Raw genomic sequence first — 17,688 nt, 5'->3', positions numbered from 1 at the left:
TCTAGAGTCTGCGAAGTCTAGAGTCTGCGAAGTACATGTTGCTAGGCGATGCCAGCTTTATTCTAGAGTCTGACCACCTAAGGGGATCAGGATGCGAGACAAACTATACTTCTAGCTGCTGGAAATACTATAACCGGCTGTCCCTTTAAAGCAATTCTAGAGATGACAGATTTATCTCGGTGCTTCTTGCCTCTTGTTGCCAGGTAATTGGCTGCATGAGAGACAAGAATCCACAGCTGAGCAGCAGAGGCATGCGGGAGACCAGAATACTTTCCTGCCATCGTGCAGGGAGGCAGCTGTTACCCTCCAGGAACAAAGGCCAAGAGGTAAAAAAGGCACACACGACCAAGGCCAACTGCATTCCCATTTCTGTTAAGGATACTTGTGATCAAAGTTGTACCACAACCGGAACAGCCAAGCGCTTTCTGCTTTGGTACTTCTCCTTTCGTTCTCCGGCACGCCCTGAAACAAATTAAGAAAATGCAATGGCAACGTCGCTTGGTCTCTCCCCAATTATCTGAAGTCACTCTCCTGGAATGGTATTGGGCCAGGATATGTGTCGATGCATATGACGACCAATATTTATATACCGCTTTTCAACAAAAGATCCCAAAGTGGGAAAGAAAGAAAGAAAGAAAGAAAGAAAGAAAGAAAGAAAGAAAGAAAGAAAGAAAGATCCTTGTCTCCAAAGGGCTCACAATCTCAAAAGAAATAAAAGAGAGACACCAGCTTCAGCCACTGGAGAGATGCAGTGCTGGGGGTGGATAGGGCCAGTTGCTCTCCCCCTGCTCAATAAACAGAATCACCACTTTAGAACAGTGCCTCTTAGCTCAGTGAGCAGGAGACTGCTAACTATACACCGCGGCGAAACGTAAGGATGATTCACACGCTCTTTAATAGGGTAAGAGCCAACACAGCGTAGTGGTTAGAGTGTTGGACTAGGACCAGGAAGACCCGAGTTCGAATCCCCACCCAACCATGAAATTCACTGGATGACTCTGAGCTAGTCATGTATCTCTCAGTCTAACCTACCTCACAAGGTTGTTGTGAGTGGTCATAAAAATGACCACTCGGAGGAAGAACGGGATATAAGTGTAAAAATAAATAGATAGATAAGAAAGAAAGAAAGAAAGACAAGTCCTACCCAAGTTCCTATGTGTGCTCCTGTTTTGCAATTGTGTGCTTATAAAGAACAAGGTCAGAGGGGGAGGAAGTGGCCGTGTGCAAGAGGGCTCTGTCCTACTCAGCAACTGCACCATCAGGTACGGGGGGAAATCCCTCCTACCCAGCGGGAGCCTCTCATACAACCACAAAATGGAAGTGTGCCCAGCTCCCGAAATTTGGTGGGATGCTTGCCCTGCACTATCAACAATTGTGTGAACCGGCCTATCATGCAGGCTTCTTCAACTTTGGCCCCCTAGGTGCTTTTGGACTACAACTCCCATAATCCCCAGTAGCCAATATATAGCCAGGGATTACAGGAGTGGATTATGTAGGCCACCATCTGCAGGAGGGCCGAAGTGGAGCAAGCAGGCTTGCTATCCAGTCTCAAAGGCTTCCTAGTCTTTTCTACAGCACGGACACCACCTTTTCACAAAGGGTCGTTTCTTCTTTCCTATCCTCTCTAGAGGGGACGCTGAGCTCTGTCCTAGTCAGTGTCCAAAAATGTGTAACAGCCTGAGGAGGATGCCGTGAAATGGGCCACATTTCTAGGCAGTCCAGGCATCAAAGTGCCTCTCGAGTCTGGGAAGGAGAAAGGAAACCCCAGAGAAGTGTACACTGTAGAAAGCAGGGGCAGCTCTGAGGTCTCACTTGGGGAAGAGAGCTGGGCTTGCGGTAGCAACCATGAGTGGTTTACTAACCCCTGCTAACTTGGCAAAGAGGCACCTTTTAACGTGGTGATTCTCTTTATTTAGCAGGGGGAGAGCAACTGGCCCTATCCTTCCCTTGCACAACATCCCTCCAGTGACTGTTGCTGGTGTCTATCTTGTGTTTCTTTTTAGATTGTGAGCCCTTTAGGGACAGGGATCCATCCTATTTATTTATTATTTCTCTATGTAAACTGCCCTGAACCATTTTTGGAAGGACGGTATAGAAATTGAATGAATGAATGAATGAATGAATGAATGAATGAATAAACAAACAAACAAGCAGAGTCTCTTCCACAAGACAGCCAACAAACTGGATGGCTTTAAGAGGGACTTAGATAACTTCATGGAGGAGAGGTCTATCAACGGCTACTAGTTGGAGGGCCACCTCCAGCCTCAGAGGCAGGATGCCTCCGAGTACCAGTTGCAGGGGAGTAACAGCAGGAGAGAGGGCACGCCCTCAACTCCTGCTGTAGGCTTCCAGTGGCATCTGATGGGCCACTGTGTGAAACAGGATGCTGGACTAGATGGGCTTCCTTGGGCCTGATCCAGCAGGGCTGTTCTTATGTCTGCCTTGGTTTGCATTTGGGTGGGGAACAACATGTGAGCACTGCCAGGTATCCCCCTTCAGGGATGGGGCCAGAGCTCAGTGGAAGAACATCTACTTTCAGAAGCCTCCGGGTAGGGGTGGGAGAAACTCCTGCCCGAACCTTGGAGAGTGCTGCCAGTCAGTGTAGACTGACGACTTCTTCAGAGCCTTCTTCATGCGGCCAGCTGTTTTGGGACTGTAACTCCCATAATCCCCAGCCACAGTGGCCAATAGCCAGGGATTATGGGAATTGTAGGCCAACATCTGCAGGAGGGCCAAAGGTGTAGACAGTACTGAGCTAGATGGACTGATGATCTCACTCCCTAGAAGGCAGCTTCCTAGTTTCCCCTGTAATGGCATCACTCCCTTGAGAGAGCATTTTCAAAGCGCTCTGGCACACAGGTTTCTGCTTATCGTTCTCTGCAAGGGGTGGCATAAGGGAGCAGAAGGCTCTCTGAATCTTGCTCGGTCGGGGCTGGTTTTGCCTGTCCCATTCTGAAGTGATATGCTACAGGGGACCTATGACGTAGCACTTCAAAGGTTATACTTATTAAATTTTTTAGAGGTGTCGGCTTTTTGCAACAAGGCCTAGAAGAAGCAGCTACAAAAAAACAATCAATCCAAATAAAACCATACACTCAGGTTAATGAGAACATCACCAGCTAGAATTGCTAATAATTTTTTTTGTTTCTGTTTTTAATGAATGTTTCGTTTTGATCTGGTTGTAAACCGCCCAGAGACGTACGTTTTGGGTGGTATAGAAATATGTTAAATAAATTATATATATATATATATATATATAGAGAGAGAGAGAGAGAGAGAGAGAGAGAGAGAGAGAGAGAGAGAGAGAGAGTGTAACTCATTTCATTCTCAAAGGCACAATGAAAGAAGCAATTGCCTTTAGATTGGGAGAGAGGAGGGAAAATGAACCTCCAGGGGAGGGAATTCCAAAGCCTGTCCACCAGCACAGAGAAGGCACCGTCTTGGGCGCTTGCTTGCCAAACTTCAACAGAAAGACACCGCCCCCTCCCCCTGCCAAAAAAAAAAAGGATCTCAAATGGGCGGGTGGAGTCTGATCTCTCAGTCACCGTCCAGCCATGAAGGTCAGCTGGGTGTCCTTAGGGCAGTCAATGCTTTGCAAGATTGTTCTGAAGATAAGTGAGGCACGATAATGAGCTTTATATTCCAAAAATGATAAAAAGCTATTCAAGAACAAAATTAACCAAGATGGCTCAGCAGAGATGCCCGCTATAAACAACACTGGGAAGTCCCTTCCAGGGGAGGGGGAGAATTCAAGGAGTACCACTTACCAAATTCTCCTGATCTGCATCAACACCAACCCTACAAAAGAAGAAGAAGAAAGGTCAGCTATTATTCAAACTACCTTATGAACTTGTTGAGCACTCTGGAAGCCTCTCTTACTGTTCAGTTAATGTATTTGTGGGGGTGGGAGAAAACATTAGCAATGCACTTAGAATACCACCGTGTGCATATTTTTTCTTACATGGAAATTGACCACCCTGTAAAAAGCGTCCTGCAGAAAACGCCTATATTTTTATTTTAAACCATCTCTTCTTCAACCTGGCCACTGCTTTTATTCTAATAATCAACACATGTTGCCAAGGTGACACCCAGTGGCAGAGGGGGGCTATTTCACTTGGGAAACCAAAAGGACAACTTCCCATTCAGTTCCTGTGTAGCACTCTCCTTCCAAAGAAACAACCCGGAACTCCATTCTCATGAATGAAAGCAAGAGCAGGGGAAGGATGTCTGGATGGGTGCCTGAGTTTCCTTCCGTTTTCTTTTTAACTTTAACTCATATGAATTATCACAGGCTGCCGCAACCCCTTTAGCTTCTAAACCCTGCAAGCTGGAACATTTCGGTATTCTATTAAAAGTCTGCAAGAGTGTCTAAAGTAAACGCTGATGCCAAGAAGAGTCATTTCAGCTATTCAGCAATCTGTGGGAGCAACGCAGCTACAGAACCCTTGAATCCACACTTATGACAATCACAAGTTAGAACAAAGGACTCAACCAAGGACTCTCAGCACTTTTAATAAACGACGACGACAACTACTACAAATATTTATATCTCACTTTTCGACAAAAAAGTTCTCAAAGCGGTTTATATAGAAAAACAGTAGAGATGGCTCCCTGTCCCCAAAGAGCTCACAATCTAAAAAAGACAGACAAGGTAGACACCAGCAACAGCCACTGGAGGGATGCTGTGCTGGGGATGGATAGGGCCAGTTGCTCTCCCCCAGCTAAATATAAGAGGTTCACCACTTTTAAAAGGTGCCTCTTTGCTCAGTTAGCAGGGGTAGTGAACTGTGGTTACTTATTACTGCCTTCTTGTTCTAACACCAAGCTTGTTCTAACACCAAGTGATCCAATGCCTATCAGCTGGGCAACAGGACTGAATCGCCCACAGGCAAAGCAGGAGTTTCTCAAGTCCTCAAGTATGCAGAAAAATAATATGAGAGTAAATTATAAAGGACAAAAATGACTCAACAAGGGCCCATATTCACTGGCTTCCAAGACCTACAGAACATTGAGGAGAGTTGAATGTCAGTGGGAGAAATAAAAAAGTGGAAAATGCCAGGGGTGGGAGACAAGAATTGGCCTGCTCAAGCCCTTAAAATCTTATAGGACTGTGTAGGTGAGAGAGTGAATTAGCTAGACTCTAGAACTAGGGTGGGGAAATTTGGCCCTCCAGCTGTTGAACTACGATGGCCATCATTCCCAGCCACAATAAATTGTGGCCGGGAATGATGGGGACTGTAGTTCAACAACACTTAGAAGTCCCGATTTGCCCACCCCTGCTCTAGAATCTGGAGCAGAAGCACTCATAAGAACATAAGAAGAAAAGAACAACATCCCTGCTGGATCAGGCCCAAGAAGGCCCATCTAGTCCAGCATCGTGTTTCACACACTGGCCCACCAAATGCCTCTGGAAGCCTACAGGCACTAGTTGAGGGCATGTCCTCCCTCCTGCTGTTACTCCCCTGCAACTGGTACTCAGAGGCATCCTGCCTTTGAGGCTGGAAGTGGCCCACAGCCCTCCGACTAGTAGCCGATGATAGACCTCTCCTCCATGAAGTGATCCAAACCCTTCTTAAAGTCATCCAGGTAGTTGGCTGTCACCACATCTTGTGGCAGAGAATTCCACAAGTAGATTATGCGTCGTGTGAAAAAGTACCTCCGTTTGCTGGTCCTAAATTTCCTGGCCATCAATTTCATGGGATGACCCCTGGTTCTAGTGTTATGCGAGAGAGGGAAGAATTTCTCTCTATCTACTTTCTCCACTCCATGCATGATTTTATAGACCTCTACCATGTCTCCCTGCAGTTGTCTTTTTTTCTAAACTAAAAAGCCCCAGGTGTTGTAGCCTTGCCTCATAAGGAAGGTGCTCTAAGCCCCTGATCATCTTGGTTGCCCTCTTCTGCACCTCCTGACAGAGGCTGGGATAGAAAGCAAAACAACGCAGGGGAGCCCCATGTGTTGTTATTTAAGGCTGCTAAAAACCAAACAAGTTCACGTGATGCAGATTAGGGCAATAAAGTTTCCAACGACGCTGTACGCCACCAGGGTCGCAATGCTGCAGGCCTGCTCAACTTAGGCCTCCCAGCTGTTTTGGGACTACAACTCCCATAATCCCCAGCCACAGTGGCCAATAGCCGGGCATTATGGGAACTGTAGGCCAACATCTGCAGGCGATCCAATGCTGAGCAGCCCTCTGTGCTAAACCATGCCATCCAACAGTGTACACCTTCAGCTGTCTCAGAGCACGAGGATTCCACTCACCTAATATGCAGGCACGAAAGCATGGCTGTGGTGCCCCCGCCAAACACCCAGACGGTGAAAAACACTATCAAGAGCGTCGTGCTGAACATCATCCGTCGCGCATAGGTGGCCGTGTCCCGGATGGCCAAGGCAAAGGCCATTGCTCCTCGCAGGCCTGGGGGGGAAAGGAAAGCGGAAAGGATTTCTGGATACCTGTTGTGGCAGGGAGAGCGAATGCATTCACAACCGGCTTGTGGGCTCTACAGAAGCATCGGGTTGGCCCTTGTGGAAAGACTAGAGGGACCTTTGGCCTGATCCAGGAGGCTTTTTCTAATGTTCATTACCTCTGCTCCAAGATAACTAGAAAGGTCTGGTTCTTTGTAAGGACATAAGAACAGCCCTGCTGGATCAGGCCCAAGGATGCCCATCCAGTCCAGCATCCTGTTTCGCACAGTGGCCCACCAGATGCCTCTGGGGAGCCCACAGGCAAGAGGTATGTGCATGCCCTCTCTCCTGCTGCTGCTCCCCTGCGACTGGTATGGAGAGAGATCTTGCCCTTGAGGCTATATAGCAGGCCTGCTCAACTTCAGCTCTCCTGCAGATGTTGGCCTACAATTCCCATAATTCTTGGCTATTGGCTACTGTGGCTGGGGATTATAGGAGTTGTAGTCCAAAAACAGCTGGGGGCCCTAAATTGAGCAGACCAGCCATATAGCCTACAGCCACCTGGAGGTGGCCTATAGGCACCAAAATAATTTGCTTGAAGCAGATTACGGCGATAAATGACACCTGAGTCCTAATGCTGCTATACCAGGCCTGTTCAACTTTGGCCCCCCAGCTGTTTTGGGACTACAGTTCCCATAATCCCCAGCCAGAGTGGCCAATAGCCAGGGATTATGGGAACTGTAGACACTGACAGACCTCCTCTATAAATTTGTACAGGGGACCCTTTGCTTTTGTGGGTTCGTCTCCTGTGGTTTTGCCTATTCGCAAACAAATTTCCTTGTAGATCAATTTAGTTATCGTGGGGGCAGTTATTTGCGGGGCTTCCCACTTAGGAAACCTGATTTGTAAACCTGATTTTTGTTTTTAAAGGTTATAAAATGGTTCGAATTGTATTTTGTATTTTTTGTTTTGTGTCGTGATTTGTCTGTCGTGTAATACGTGTTTTTATTAATGTTTTTAAATTCTGTGTTGTGAGCACGCCCAGAGAACAATTTGTTATGGGGCGGCTAACAAATAAAGTTTATTACTTATTATTGTTATTATTAATTCTCAGCTGGTACGATTCATTATTCTTTTGTACTGATTATTATTTATTCTCAGCTGGATATTTAAACTGTAAACCCCCAGAAGCATCCCACGCAGAACCTAACCTCATTTTTCCGGTTAGGTTTAGTATTTGACTATCACCGATATAAAGTTCGCTGAACTTTCCCTGAGATATTCAAGCGCCTCCTGTTTATAGACCCATTTCATTCCTCAAGGCGACGGCGAGTAATCATAAAAGTGACGAAAAAGGCTTACAAAGGGCTGGTCATGAAATGCACCAAATAGAGCTCACTCACCCGCAAACATCATCATGTGCTGAAAATTCGTCCCAATCTTGTTTCTTCTCCCCAGATTAAGCAGGAAAGAGAGAGGATAAATGTTCGCAGCTCTCCCCAGGAATACTGCCAGCTGGATTGGTGGACACGCTGAGGAATTTTTTAAATCTCAGGATTTTTAAAATCTCATAATTCATGCGTTATGAACATGCCAATTCATAATTGCTTATATCTGGCAGTTTGAGGCAGCCCTGACGGGAGTGGGGGTGGCAGCGGTGGGTGGCACCTTTAAAAGTAAAGACGCAGGTACTTACCAGTGTGACCGCCGCACTAGGCAGCTTCTCCCCAGCAGCCCACGCTCTGTGGCAGCATGGCTCCATCACTCACTTGACCTCCGCGCATGCGCAGAAGCCAGGTGAGTGACGGGGCGAGATTACTTATATCTGAGGTTAGTTTTCTTTCCCGGCCCCTGTGGGTTAGGGTGGTGCAGACAAGAGGCTCTGCCTGCTTTCCAAGCACAAAAAGGATACAAAAGCTCCCACTACAAATGTTGTGTTAAACTCGTGATTCTGGAAGGTGAACAGCGTAAGACCCATGTAGGAGAAGATGAAGTTCTCAGCCAAGAAATTGAGAAGTTCAAATAGCTAAAAAATAAATTTTTAAAAAGTGGGGGAGGAGAGAAAGTGTTACAGATCATCTAGAAAATACCAAATATGATCATCAACACACACAATTAGACAAGAAACGTCTAAGCTTGTGGTTATCAACACAATCACTTTGGAAGCCATCCTGTGCCAAAGGAGCGATCAATAAAACCAGCCACAATACATCTGATGATGAACAAATTTGAAAAGGTTTCCCCCTCCCCTCCTCAAAAGTTTTAACTTTAGAAAATGCGATTCCCTAGATGTTAGGTGGCTTGGTGGCCAAACAGATAATTTTGCAATAGGATTTTTCTCTGGGGCTTGTAAAAAAAAAAAGTCAACATTTGTCAAACCGTCCTATTGATTTTACAAAACTAAAGTACATCACACAAGTCTAGTCTGAGCATCCAGTGTTTTGATGGACAACAAGTACAGAGGACTAACTGTTCAAAAGAACGGAAGCTTGCTTAAATATTCCTTGGGGTGGATTTCCATGCTGCCTCTGATTAGAGAGCTCACCTGTTTAGTTCTGTGCTGGGATTCTGTGGACAAGTTGTTGTAAGTATAGTGAGCCTGTGTGATCCCACAGAACAATACTGCCACAACGCCTGCAAACAAAGCATTATATTAAAACCCTGACATGCAAAGTGTGAAACCCAATTACAAACTACAGCCACATTGCAATCGGTTTGTATATTTATATTATATATGCACAAAACACTCACTACTGTACTTCAGAATGCAGGCTTTTCAGCTACACAGAACTCTTTGTCATATTTCTCAGTTACATAAAATATGACTGGAGGAGTATATTTTGCCACCCACTCAAGTGTCTAATTTGCATCAGTCTCCCACCAGCACCCTTCTCCTTGCTACTCGGAGCTCAGGTTTGGCCTCTGCTTGGTATCTTTTAAGCTTGTAATACTCTACCCAAGTCCCTGCCTTTAGGAGTGTGCACGGACCACGGTTCGAGGTCCGGTCCGAATTTCGACCCGTTCTGGCGAACCGGTCCAATCGAACCGCAAACCGGTCCGGCAATCTAAGGCGGCGCAGGGGGTGGAGGTGGCGGCAGCAAGTGGCAGCTTTAAAAGTAAAGATGTAGGTCCTTACCAGTATGACCACCGTTCCAGGCACCTTCCTGCTGCATCAGTGCTCCCCGCAGCAGCCTGTGCATGGCCCCGTCACTTCCCTGGCTTCCGCACATGCGCGGAGGTCAAGTGAGTGATGGAGCCATGCTGCCACAGAGCGTGGGATGCTGGGGATAACACCACCAGAGCAGGAAGCTGCCTGGCGCGGCGGTCACACTGGTAAGGACCTACATCTTGACTTTTAAAAGGTGCCACCCGCCGCTGCCACCCCCACTCCCGTCAGGGCTGCCTCAAACTGCCAGACCGGTTCATGGTTCGGCCGGACCGGTTTCCTGGACCACGAACCAGTCAAAATTAAAGTCATACTTCCCAACGACCTACAGACACCACATTTAGCTTAAACCGTTCTGCCACTTGAATTAGTTGAATGCACTGCTTTTTACACCAGACTACGCATGGCAAGAATTTAAATAAGCCTTTTGTAGTTTTCTGAAGCAATTCTGAATTAATCACATTTTAGCAACATATTTTTAACACTCAGTATCAGTTCAATGTTTCAGAAATGACATCATGCCCAAGAGAAGCAAAAGTGCTTTCTCAGATTCAAATTTACTATTATTTAAATTTACCATATGGCCATTATACAATAAAATGAATAATGCTGAAATCTTAAAAATTCAAAACGGTTCTAACCTCCCTTTTGCATATTAATAAAAAATTCTACTGCACATATTTAATTTCTTGAAGTTGCCTAACAGTGCAATCTGTGCAAAAGGACTTTGCCTGGTCAATAATCAAAGCTAGCGTGGTGTAGTGGTTAGAGTGCTGGACTAGGACCGGGGAGACCCGAGTTCAAATCCCCATTCAGCCATGAGACTTGCTGGGTGACTCTGGGCCAGTCACTTCTCTCTCAGCCTAACCTACTTCACAGGGTTGTGAGGAGAAACTTAAGTATGTAGTACACTGTTCTGGGCTCCTTGGAGGAAGAGTGGGATAGAAAATGTAATAATAATAATAAGGATTATGATGGCCCTCACCTACTAGCTTTAACTGTTTCAACTGTTCTTAGGAGTTTTAAATTGCTCTTAACCATTACCTCTTCCTTTCTGTAAACCGCCATGAGATTCTATCATTTGACAGTATAAACATGCAATCAATCAATAAAGCTGTGGCTTGCTTTTCACTCAACGCTGTGTGCAAGCTCTCCTTCCTTCCACTGTTTCCCCACGACAGCCACAACCCCCCTCGTTTTGGAAGACGGCTTCCAATCTAGCTGGCGTAAACGACTCTGCGATATGTCGGGCAAGCACGAATTCTTTCCTCAGTTTTGAACGCCGCTGGGTCCTGATGCTGCCAAAGGGCTTATAAAACAACATACAGCAGACATTGAAAAACAGAGCAATTTGGCACGAATCTCAGTAGACGATACTGAGCTAGATGGACCAATAGATGGACCTTCTACCAACTCAGTAGAAGGCAGATCCCTATGTCCATATCAAGCAGTATACCCCACAGACGCATCCCAACCAATCCAGGGACAACGGCCGACACCTACCTGTAAAGCCGCAAGCTTCCGCCAACAGAAACGTGCTCCAAGACATCAAGAAAAACAAGCCTGTTTCCAGCAACTGGAATTCACGGAGTTTTGTGAACTTGGTGACGTGGGGGGAGGGGTTAAGGAAGAGACACAGGTGGACTCCAATGGGGACAGATACATTCAATAAACATAAAGACATACAGCAAGTCAGGAAGTAATATTTTATTATCCCGATTATTAAGTGCCTTCTTGACCAGGGGCGGAACTATAATTGGGCAGACGTGTTCAAAGAACACGAGCCGCCCGGCATCCGGGAACCACCTCCTGCCCACTCCAGGTGGGGGCTTCCTCCTCCCTTCCAAACTGGGGCCTTTCAGGGATGGGGGCTAACACAGGCCCGCCTTCCCCTAGCTACGCCCCTCTTCATTACACTAGATTCCCGCAAACAATAGAATGGCCCTTCAGTCCATAAAGCAGGCAAAATAAGGCAAACTTAAAGCCCTACAGAAAGGCAGTGGCAGGTATGCATTCTCACCTTATACCTGGTGTTCCCAATCTTGGGGGCCCAGATGATGTAGGAGGGCCTTCTCTCTGGCCGCCTCTCTTCTTTGGAATACTCTCCCCTCGCCGATTCATTCAGCCCCCTCCCTAGCTGCTTTTAAGGCCCTTCTTAAGACCTACCTGTTTCACCAGGTGTCTGCCCTTTAATTTCTTTCTTAAATTGTTATTGGTACTGTTGTTGTCCACCAACTAGAGTCTTTGGAGGAGGCGGTATATAAGAAAATTTTAATAAATAGATAGACAGACAGACAGACACCCTTGATTCCCAGCCACAATGGCCAAAGACCATTTGGCAATTGAGGCCAAGGATCATTGTGGCTGGGGATGACAGGAACTGTAGTCCAGCATCACCTTGGGACCGAGGGTTGGGAACCTTTACCCTATCCAATGGCTTTTATTCATCCATTACTTACTTATTTTATTTATTTATTTTATTTGACATATTTCTATGCCGCTCAAAGCCTGCGTCTCTGGGCGGTTTACAATTAAAAAGCATTTAAACATGAAGTCAATGCAACAATTAAAATCATTTAAGCATTAAGTCAATGCAACAATTAAAATCATTTAAACATTAAAACCATTAACATTAAAATCATGTAAAACCCAACATTAAAAAAATATTAAAGCTACGAATCTAAAATGGTTTTACACCACCCAATCTGTTAGCTCCGAGCGGTTTACAATACATGAAACCCAGACATGATAATCAAATAAATCAGTAAAAGCACCAAACGCCAGCCCAAGGGCTCCCCACCTGTGGCCCTCCAGATGTTGCTGAACTACAACTCCCATCAGCCTCAGCTATTGTGGCTGGGGATGATGGGAGTTGTAGTTCAGCAACATCTGGAGGACTGCCAGTTGGGAACCCCTGCACGAACACAATATAAAAACAGTTTTAAAACCTTGGAATGCCAGACATTAAAAAAAGAAGAAGTCAGTTTTAGCAATGGGATTCTCACGTAGGGATCAACAGAGAATGTGAATCATAGGAAGCCTGCAGGACTTCAAAAGCTGTTTAACCCAGAATAATCAGTCTCAGCTTGGCCCCTTTGGCTCACCAACTTCTAATCAAAAAGGCCGCCTAGCTACTCCACCCTGCAGAAGTTTGGCCATCTTTCTTTACATAGAAACAAAAGGATTAGAGGCTTACAAAGTGACAAAACATTTTAAAAGCCAGGCATAGTTCATCCAGCGTAAAGGATATCAAGGCAGTGACAACTCCAGTCACGGCCCCCATGGCAAACGACCCACTGAATATTCCCAGGAAAGTCCCTATGGACTTGAACATCGCGGTGACATCAAAGGTGTGGCTGTTGTCTCCTGCTGGTTGGTAGGCTACAATCGAACTGGGGGGAGAACACACACAACCGGTGTTTATCAGAATAATATGCGGAGGGTCAAATACTTCTCAGGGTCTCTCCTTTGCAAGCGGAAAGTCCCAAAGCAGAAGAGCAAAGCAAAAAATCTCAGAGCCGTTGAGGTAGGGGTGTGCATGGAACCACGCGCACTGGCTCGGTTCAAATTCGAACACAACCGCCAGTGTGAGAACTGGTTGGTTAGAACTGCCTGGCCGTTCGGTTCATGCTGTCAAACTGAGTCGGCCTGGTTCGATGGCCTTGCTTGTAAAGGGGAATCTGGTAAGGGGCAGGCAAGAAGTCACCTTGTTGTTGTTAGGGGGGAGAGTGCCGACAGGTCCAAAGGGCTGCCTCCACGGCCGCAGAGCCACCACACCATGCCACCTCTGTAAGGTGCCCTCTCACCCATCCCCCTGCCCCTTGAACCCCTTTATAGTTAAGGATTGCCGTTTGCTTGTTAAAGGGGAATCCTTACCAGCTTCCCCCTTACAAGCATAGCTGAACTGGTCTGAACCGATCCGAACCAATTCGAGCCGAACCAGGCGCAGCTTGAACTTGGCGGGGGGGGGGGTCGCGCAGTCCAGTTTGAGTTCAAAACTGTCTGGGCTGACTCGAACAGGGTTCAATTCGAACCAGTTCCACACACCTCTAAGCTGAAGCAACCCACAGCAACACAAGCTATGCATCCGGTTGGTCAGCTGAATTTATTTATTTATCTATCGATCAAATTTGTACACTGCCCCAAACATTTGTCTCTGGGTGGTTAACAATAACAACTCTGGGCATAAGCAGAGTGGCAGGCTGAGCATGAACAAGCTTTTGGTAGCATTGTCGACAGAGTAGACTCTAATGAGCTAGATGGAGCAATGGTCTGACTCCGTAAGTGTCAGCTTCCGAGTTTCCTAATCACTGGAGAATACCTCCATATTCGCAGATCCTGCATCTGCAGATTTGCGTATCCGCAGTTGGATAACACACACTCAACCTTGGTACATGCAGTTACAAAAAAAATCCAGGGGGGAAAGGGTTAAACTGCAGGCTGCGGGATGGGCTGGAAATGACTTCAGAGGTCATTTCCAGCCGCCATTTTGAGGAGACGACCCGTTTTGTGAATTGTTTCCCCCCCCCCAAATTGGAAAAATACAAATTTGGACAGATTACTGACTTGGGGGGCACTGGAGGACTGCTGGAGACCCTCAGAACATGGTGGGGCATTACTGTGCTTTTGTGTGTGTGTGTTTTGGCCGTCTTTCCCCCTTAGGAACCTAACCCCCCAAGATGCCATTGTCCCAATTACTCAGTAAAAGTGGTTTTGGTATGCGTGGCATTAGCCGGGAACGGAACCACCACAAATACCGAGCTTTTCCTATACAGACACTTGGCAGCTGTTCATTATTTCAGTTAGAAACAAACACACACACCACACAACTTACGAAGACAACACAATGGCAACAGCATCGTTGAGGACACTTTCGCCGAAGAGTAGGGCATAGAGCTCCACATCGACTTGAAGCTCGTGGAAAATGGCAAGCACGGTTACTGAGAGAGAGAGAGAGAGAGAGAGAGAGAGAGAGAGAGAGAGAGAGAGAGAGAGAGAGAGAGAGAGGGAGAGAAGTTGAAAAATGTCATCCAAACAAAAACGCCTGTAAGAATACACTGCAGGGGTTCTCAACCGTGGATTCCCGCGACGTTGTTGGACAGCAAATCCCATCATCCTCAGCCACAACGGCCAAAGGCCCCGCAGCAGGGGATGATGGGAGTTGTAGTCCAACAACCTCCGAGGACCCAAGCTTGAGCACCCCTGCTATACTACATGATCGCTAGCCATACCAACAAAAGTTTCTGAAGAAACCGCAGGTGCCTTTCTGCGGTCTATCTTCTTCCAGAAAAACCTGGAGGGCTTTAAGAGTCTCCCTTAAAGTTTAACGGCCAACCGTTCCACGGGAGATTGCTGAAGTTCATATATTTAACTAACATGCAAACAATAAGTCTATTTTGTATTTGTTGTTACGTCATTTGGAAGGCTTATTTAGCTGAAAAGCGACGACTAGATATGTTACCACTGTTTTACTGGGGTGCCTCAAAAACATCTAGTCTCGTTTTTGTAAGGGTGCCTTCTGCCATATCTACCAACTCAAGACTGCTCAAGAGCCAGCTGCTATTAATTGTGCCTAAGTAACAAATGAAAACCTCAGATTTCCTTACTTTACTTTTTAAAAAAGGAATGAGTACTGATCAGGGCAAACATCTGAGGGCAGACCTAAGCACAAGGCTCAGAACTTTCCTCACAAGAGAGAGTGGGAGGAGATCTGGTCTTGCGGGAAAGGTAAAGTGTGCTGTCAAGTCGGTGTCAGCTCCTGGCGCCCACAGAGCCCCTGTGGTTGTCTTTGGTAGAATACAGGAGGGGTCTACCATTGCAACCTCCCGCACAGTATGAAATGATGCCTTTCAGCATCCTCCTACATTGCCGCTGCCTGATATAAGTACCAGCAGGGATTCGAACCGGCAACCTCTGGCTTGCTATTCAAGTCATTTCCCCGCTGCACCATTAGGTGGCTGCAGGGAGCATGAATTGTCCCACTTGCTAAGCAGGGTCTGCCTTGGTTTCCATTTGGATGGGCAACTATATGTGAGCGCTGTAAGAGATTCCCCTTCAGGGATGGAGCTATAACTCAATGGCTGCAACATACCTGGATCGGTAGCCGATGCAATAGCACCAAACAACAGACAGTCAGTGAAGTAGAAATCGCCTTTAAGTTGCCCCGTCACTTTCATCAGTGCCACACAGCCATACATGAGGGATCTGGTGATTCAACAGGAACAAGGGCAGATAACAGGATAGTCTCACCAAGTGCAATAAAACATTTGAATCTGAATCTGAATACGACGAATATTTATATACCGCTTTTCAACAAAAGCTGCTGCTGCTGCTGCTGCTACTACTACTACTACTACTACATTTATATCCCGCTCTTCCTCCAAGGAGCCCAAAGTGGTGTACTACATACTTGAGTTTCTCTTTCACAACAACCCTGTGAAGTAGGCTAGGCTGAGAGAGAAGTGACTGGCCCAGAGCCACCCAACTAGTTTCATGGCTGAATGGGGATTTGAACTCGGGTCACCCCGGTCCTAGTCCAGCACTCTAACCACTACACCACGCTGGATCTCTGCACTAGTGTGGTGTTCTTCATTGCACCCACACACAGATCTCACAAGAACCCCTTCATCGTTCCAACAAGCATTCATTCCATTATTTGAAAGCTTAGAGGAGTACAGTGAACACTCACCCGATCATAAAACAGGAGATCACCGTTCCAAGAAATGCATACGCCAGGATGGACCCCAGATTTCGGAAGAAGTGCCGCTAGAAAGAAAGAAAGAATGCCTCGGGTTACATGAAAATGCTGGGAATGGTTGTTCAAGAGCTGACAGGCTGAATCAGCACCAAATGATTCTGACTACACATTCTGGAAGATGGAATCTATACACTGATTATGGCAATTCCGATGGTAACACAATATAGCATGTTACCAGTTTTCCAATGACTGTAGTCATAAGTCATTAGGATAGGAGAGCTGGTCTTGTGGTAGCAAGCATGACTTGTCCCCATAGCTAAGCAGGGTCTGCCCTGGTTGCATCTGAATGGGAGACTTGATGTGTGAGCACTGCAAGATATTCCCCTCAGGGAATGGAGCCGCTCTGGGAAGAGCAGAAGTTCCCTCCCTGGCAGGATCTCCAAGATAGGGCTGAGAGAGATTCCTGCCTGCAACCTTGGAGAAGCCACTGCCAGTCTGTGTAGACAATACTGAAATAGTTGGACCAATGGTCTGACTCGGTATATGGAAGCTTTTTATGTTCCTATGAGAGCTGTACTATGAGTTCCCTGCTCTTAAGAAGTCTTCAAGATTCCGTCATCTTGGTCTTCTCAGCCTTGATTGTTGCAGTTTTAAAAGCACTACAAATATTTCCTGCTTTCTCCTAACATGATATTTGATCGCTACTGCAGGAAACAAAGTGCTAGGGCTTCGGTCTGATCCAGCCAGGCAATTTTCAATCTTACAAGAGGTAACACACCCTTAATTGCCTTGTGATTTCTGCCGATAAGAGAGAACACAAAAGTGAAAGAATGCTGACCAGTCAAAGCACCTCAACTGACTGTGCGTATTTGCATGCTGAACAAATCACCACAACAAACAAGCAACTTGTTACTCATTTATAACTTTTAAAAGGCTTCACATGACTGAGCAATTCAGGGTCCAATTTCTGGGGCACTGGGGAAATTCCTAAGGAAAGAGGTCGGAGACTGGCAGACTGCAGTTCTAAATATGCCCTCCTCCACTTTTTATAAAATGCAATTCATGAGATTCAGGATCTTCAGAGAATGTTTTGGGCTAAACACAGGAAGCAAAAGAGCTTTGCAACAAACTCAGTCTGGAAAAGTCCCTGCCACCAGGTTCTTATTTTTAAAAACAGAGTTATGCACGACATGTCTTAATACCATGAAAGCACAAGATTATACCACTGTACTCTGTGACAACCAAGCCAGAATTATTACCCCCTTTTGGTTCCACACTGACAATACGTAAATACAGATTAGAATCCCCATGGATTGTAAAGGTGAAATAAAACACAAGAACAGCCTGTGGCAATCCTGTGCTTCTTAAATGCATATTAGCTTTACATTGGATTGTCACAGACAATACCTTTTGTGGTTCA

The 17,688-nt window shown here is 46.2% G+C and overlaps 1 protein-coding gene across 1 annotated transcript in view; it reads right to left on the bottom strand.

The window, feature by feature from the left end:
* The window catches only part of SLC9A6 (solute carrier family 9 member A6), a 41,448-nt gene that overhangs the window by 8,520 nt on the left and 15,240 nt on the right, over window positions 1–17,688 (bottom strand). Inside the window, exons 4-14 of the mRNA XM_053273629.1 lie at window positions 16,260–16,336; window positions 15,663–15,775; window positions 14,406–14,511; window positions 12,822–12,963; window positions 11,075–11,180; window positions 8,951–9,039; window positions 8,318–8,431; window positions 7,809–7,920; window positions 6,262–6,415; window positions 3,768–3,798; window positions 383–462 (exon numbers count right to left, since the gene is read on the bottom strand). Of these exons, the coding sequence (XP_053129604.1) occupies window positions 383–462; window positions 3,768–3,798; window positions 6,262–6,415; window positions 7,809–7,920; window positions 8,318–8,431; window positions 8,951–9,039; window positions 11,075–11,180; window positions 12,822–12,963; window positions 14,406–14,511; window positions 15,663–15,775; window positions 16,260–16,336 (1,124 nt within the window). The remainder of the gene's footprint in view (window positions 1–382; window positions 463–3,767; window positions 3,799–6,261; window positions 6,416–7,808; window positions 7,921–8,317; window positions 8,432–8,950; window positions 9,040–11,074; window positions 11,181–12,821; window positions 12,964–14,405; window positions 14,512–15,662; window positions 15,776–16,259; window positions 16,337–17,688) is intronic.

This window comes from Hemicordylus capensis, chromosome 11, assembly GCF_027244095.1.
Source record: "Hemicordylus capensis ecotype Gifberg chromosome 11, rHemCap1.1.pri, whole genome shotgun sequence".
In the NCBI taxonomy this organism is placed as follows: domain Eukaryota; kingdom Metazoa; phylum Chordata; class Lepidosauria; order Squamata; family Cordylidae; genus Hemicordylus; species Hemicordylus capensis.
This window is presented reverse-complemented; position numbering and strand designations above follow the sequence as displayed.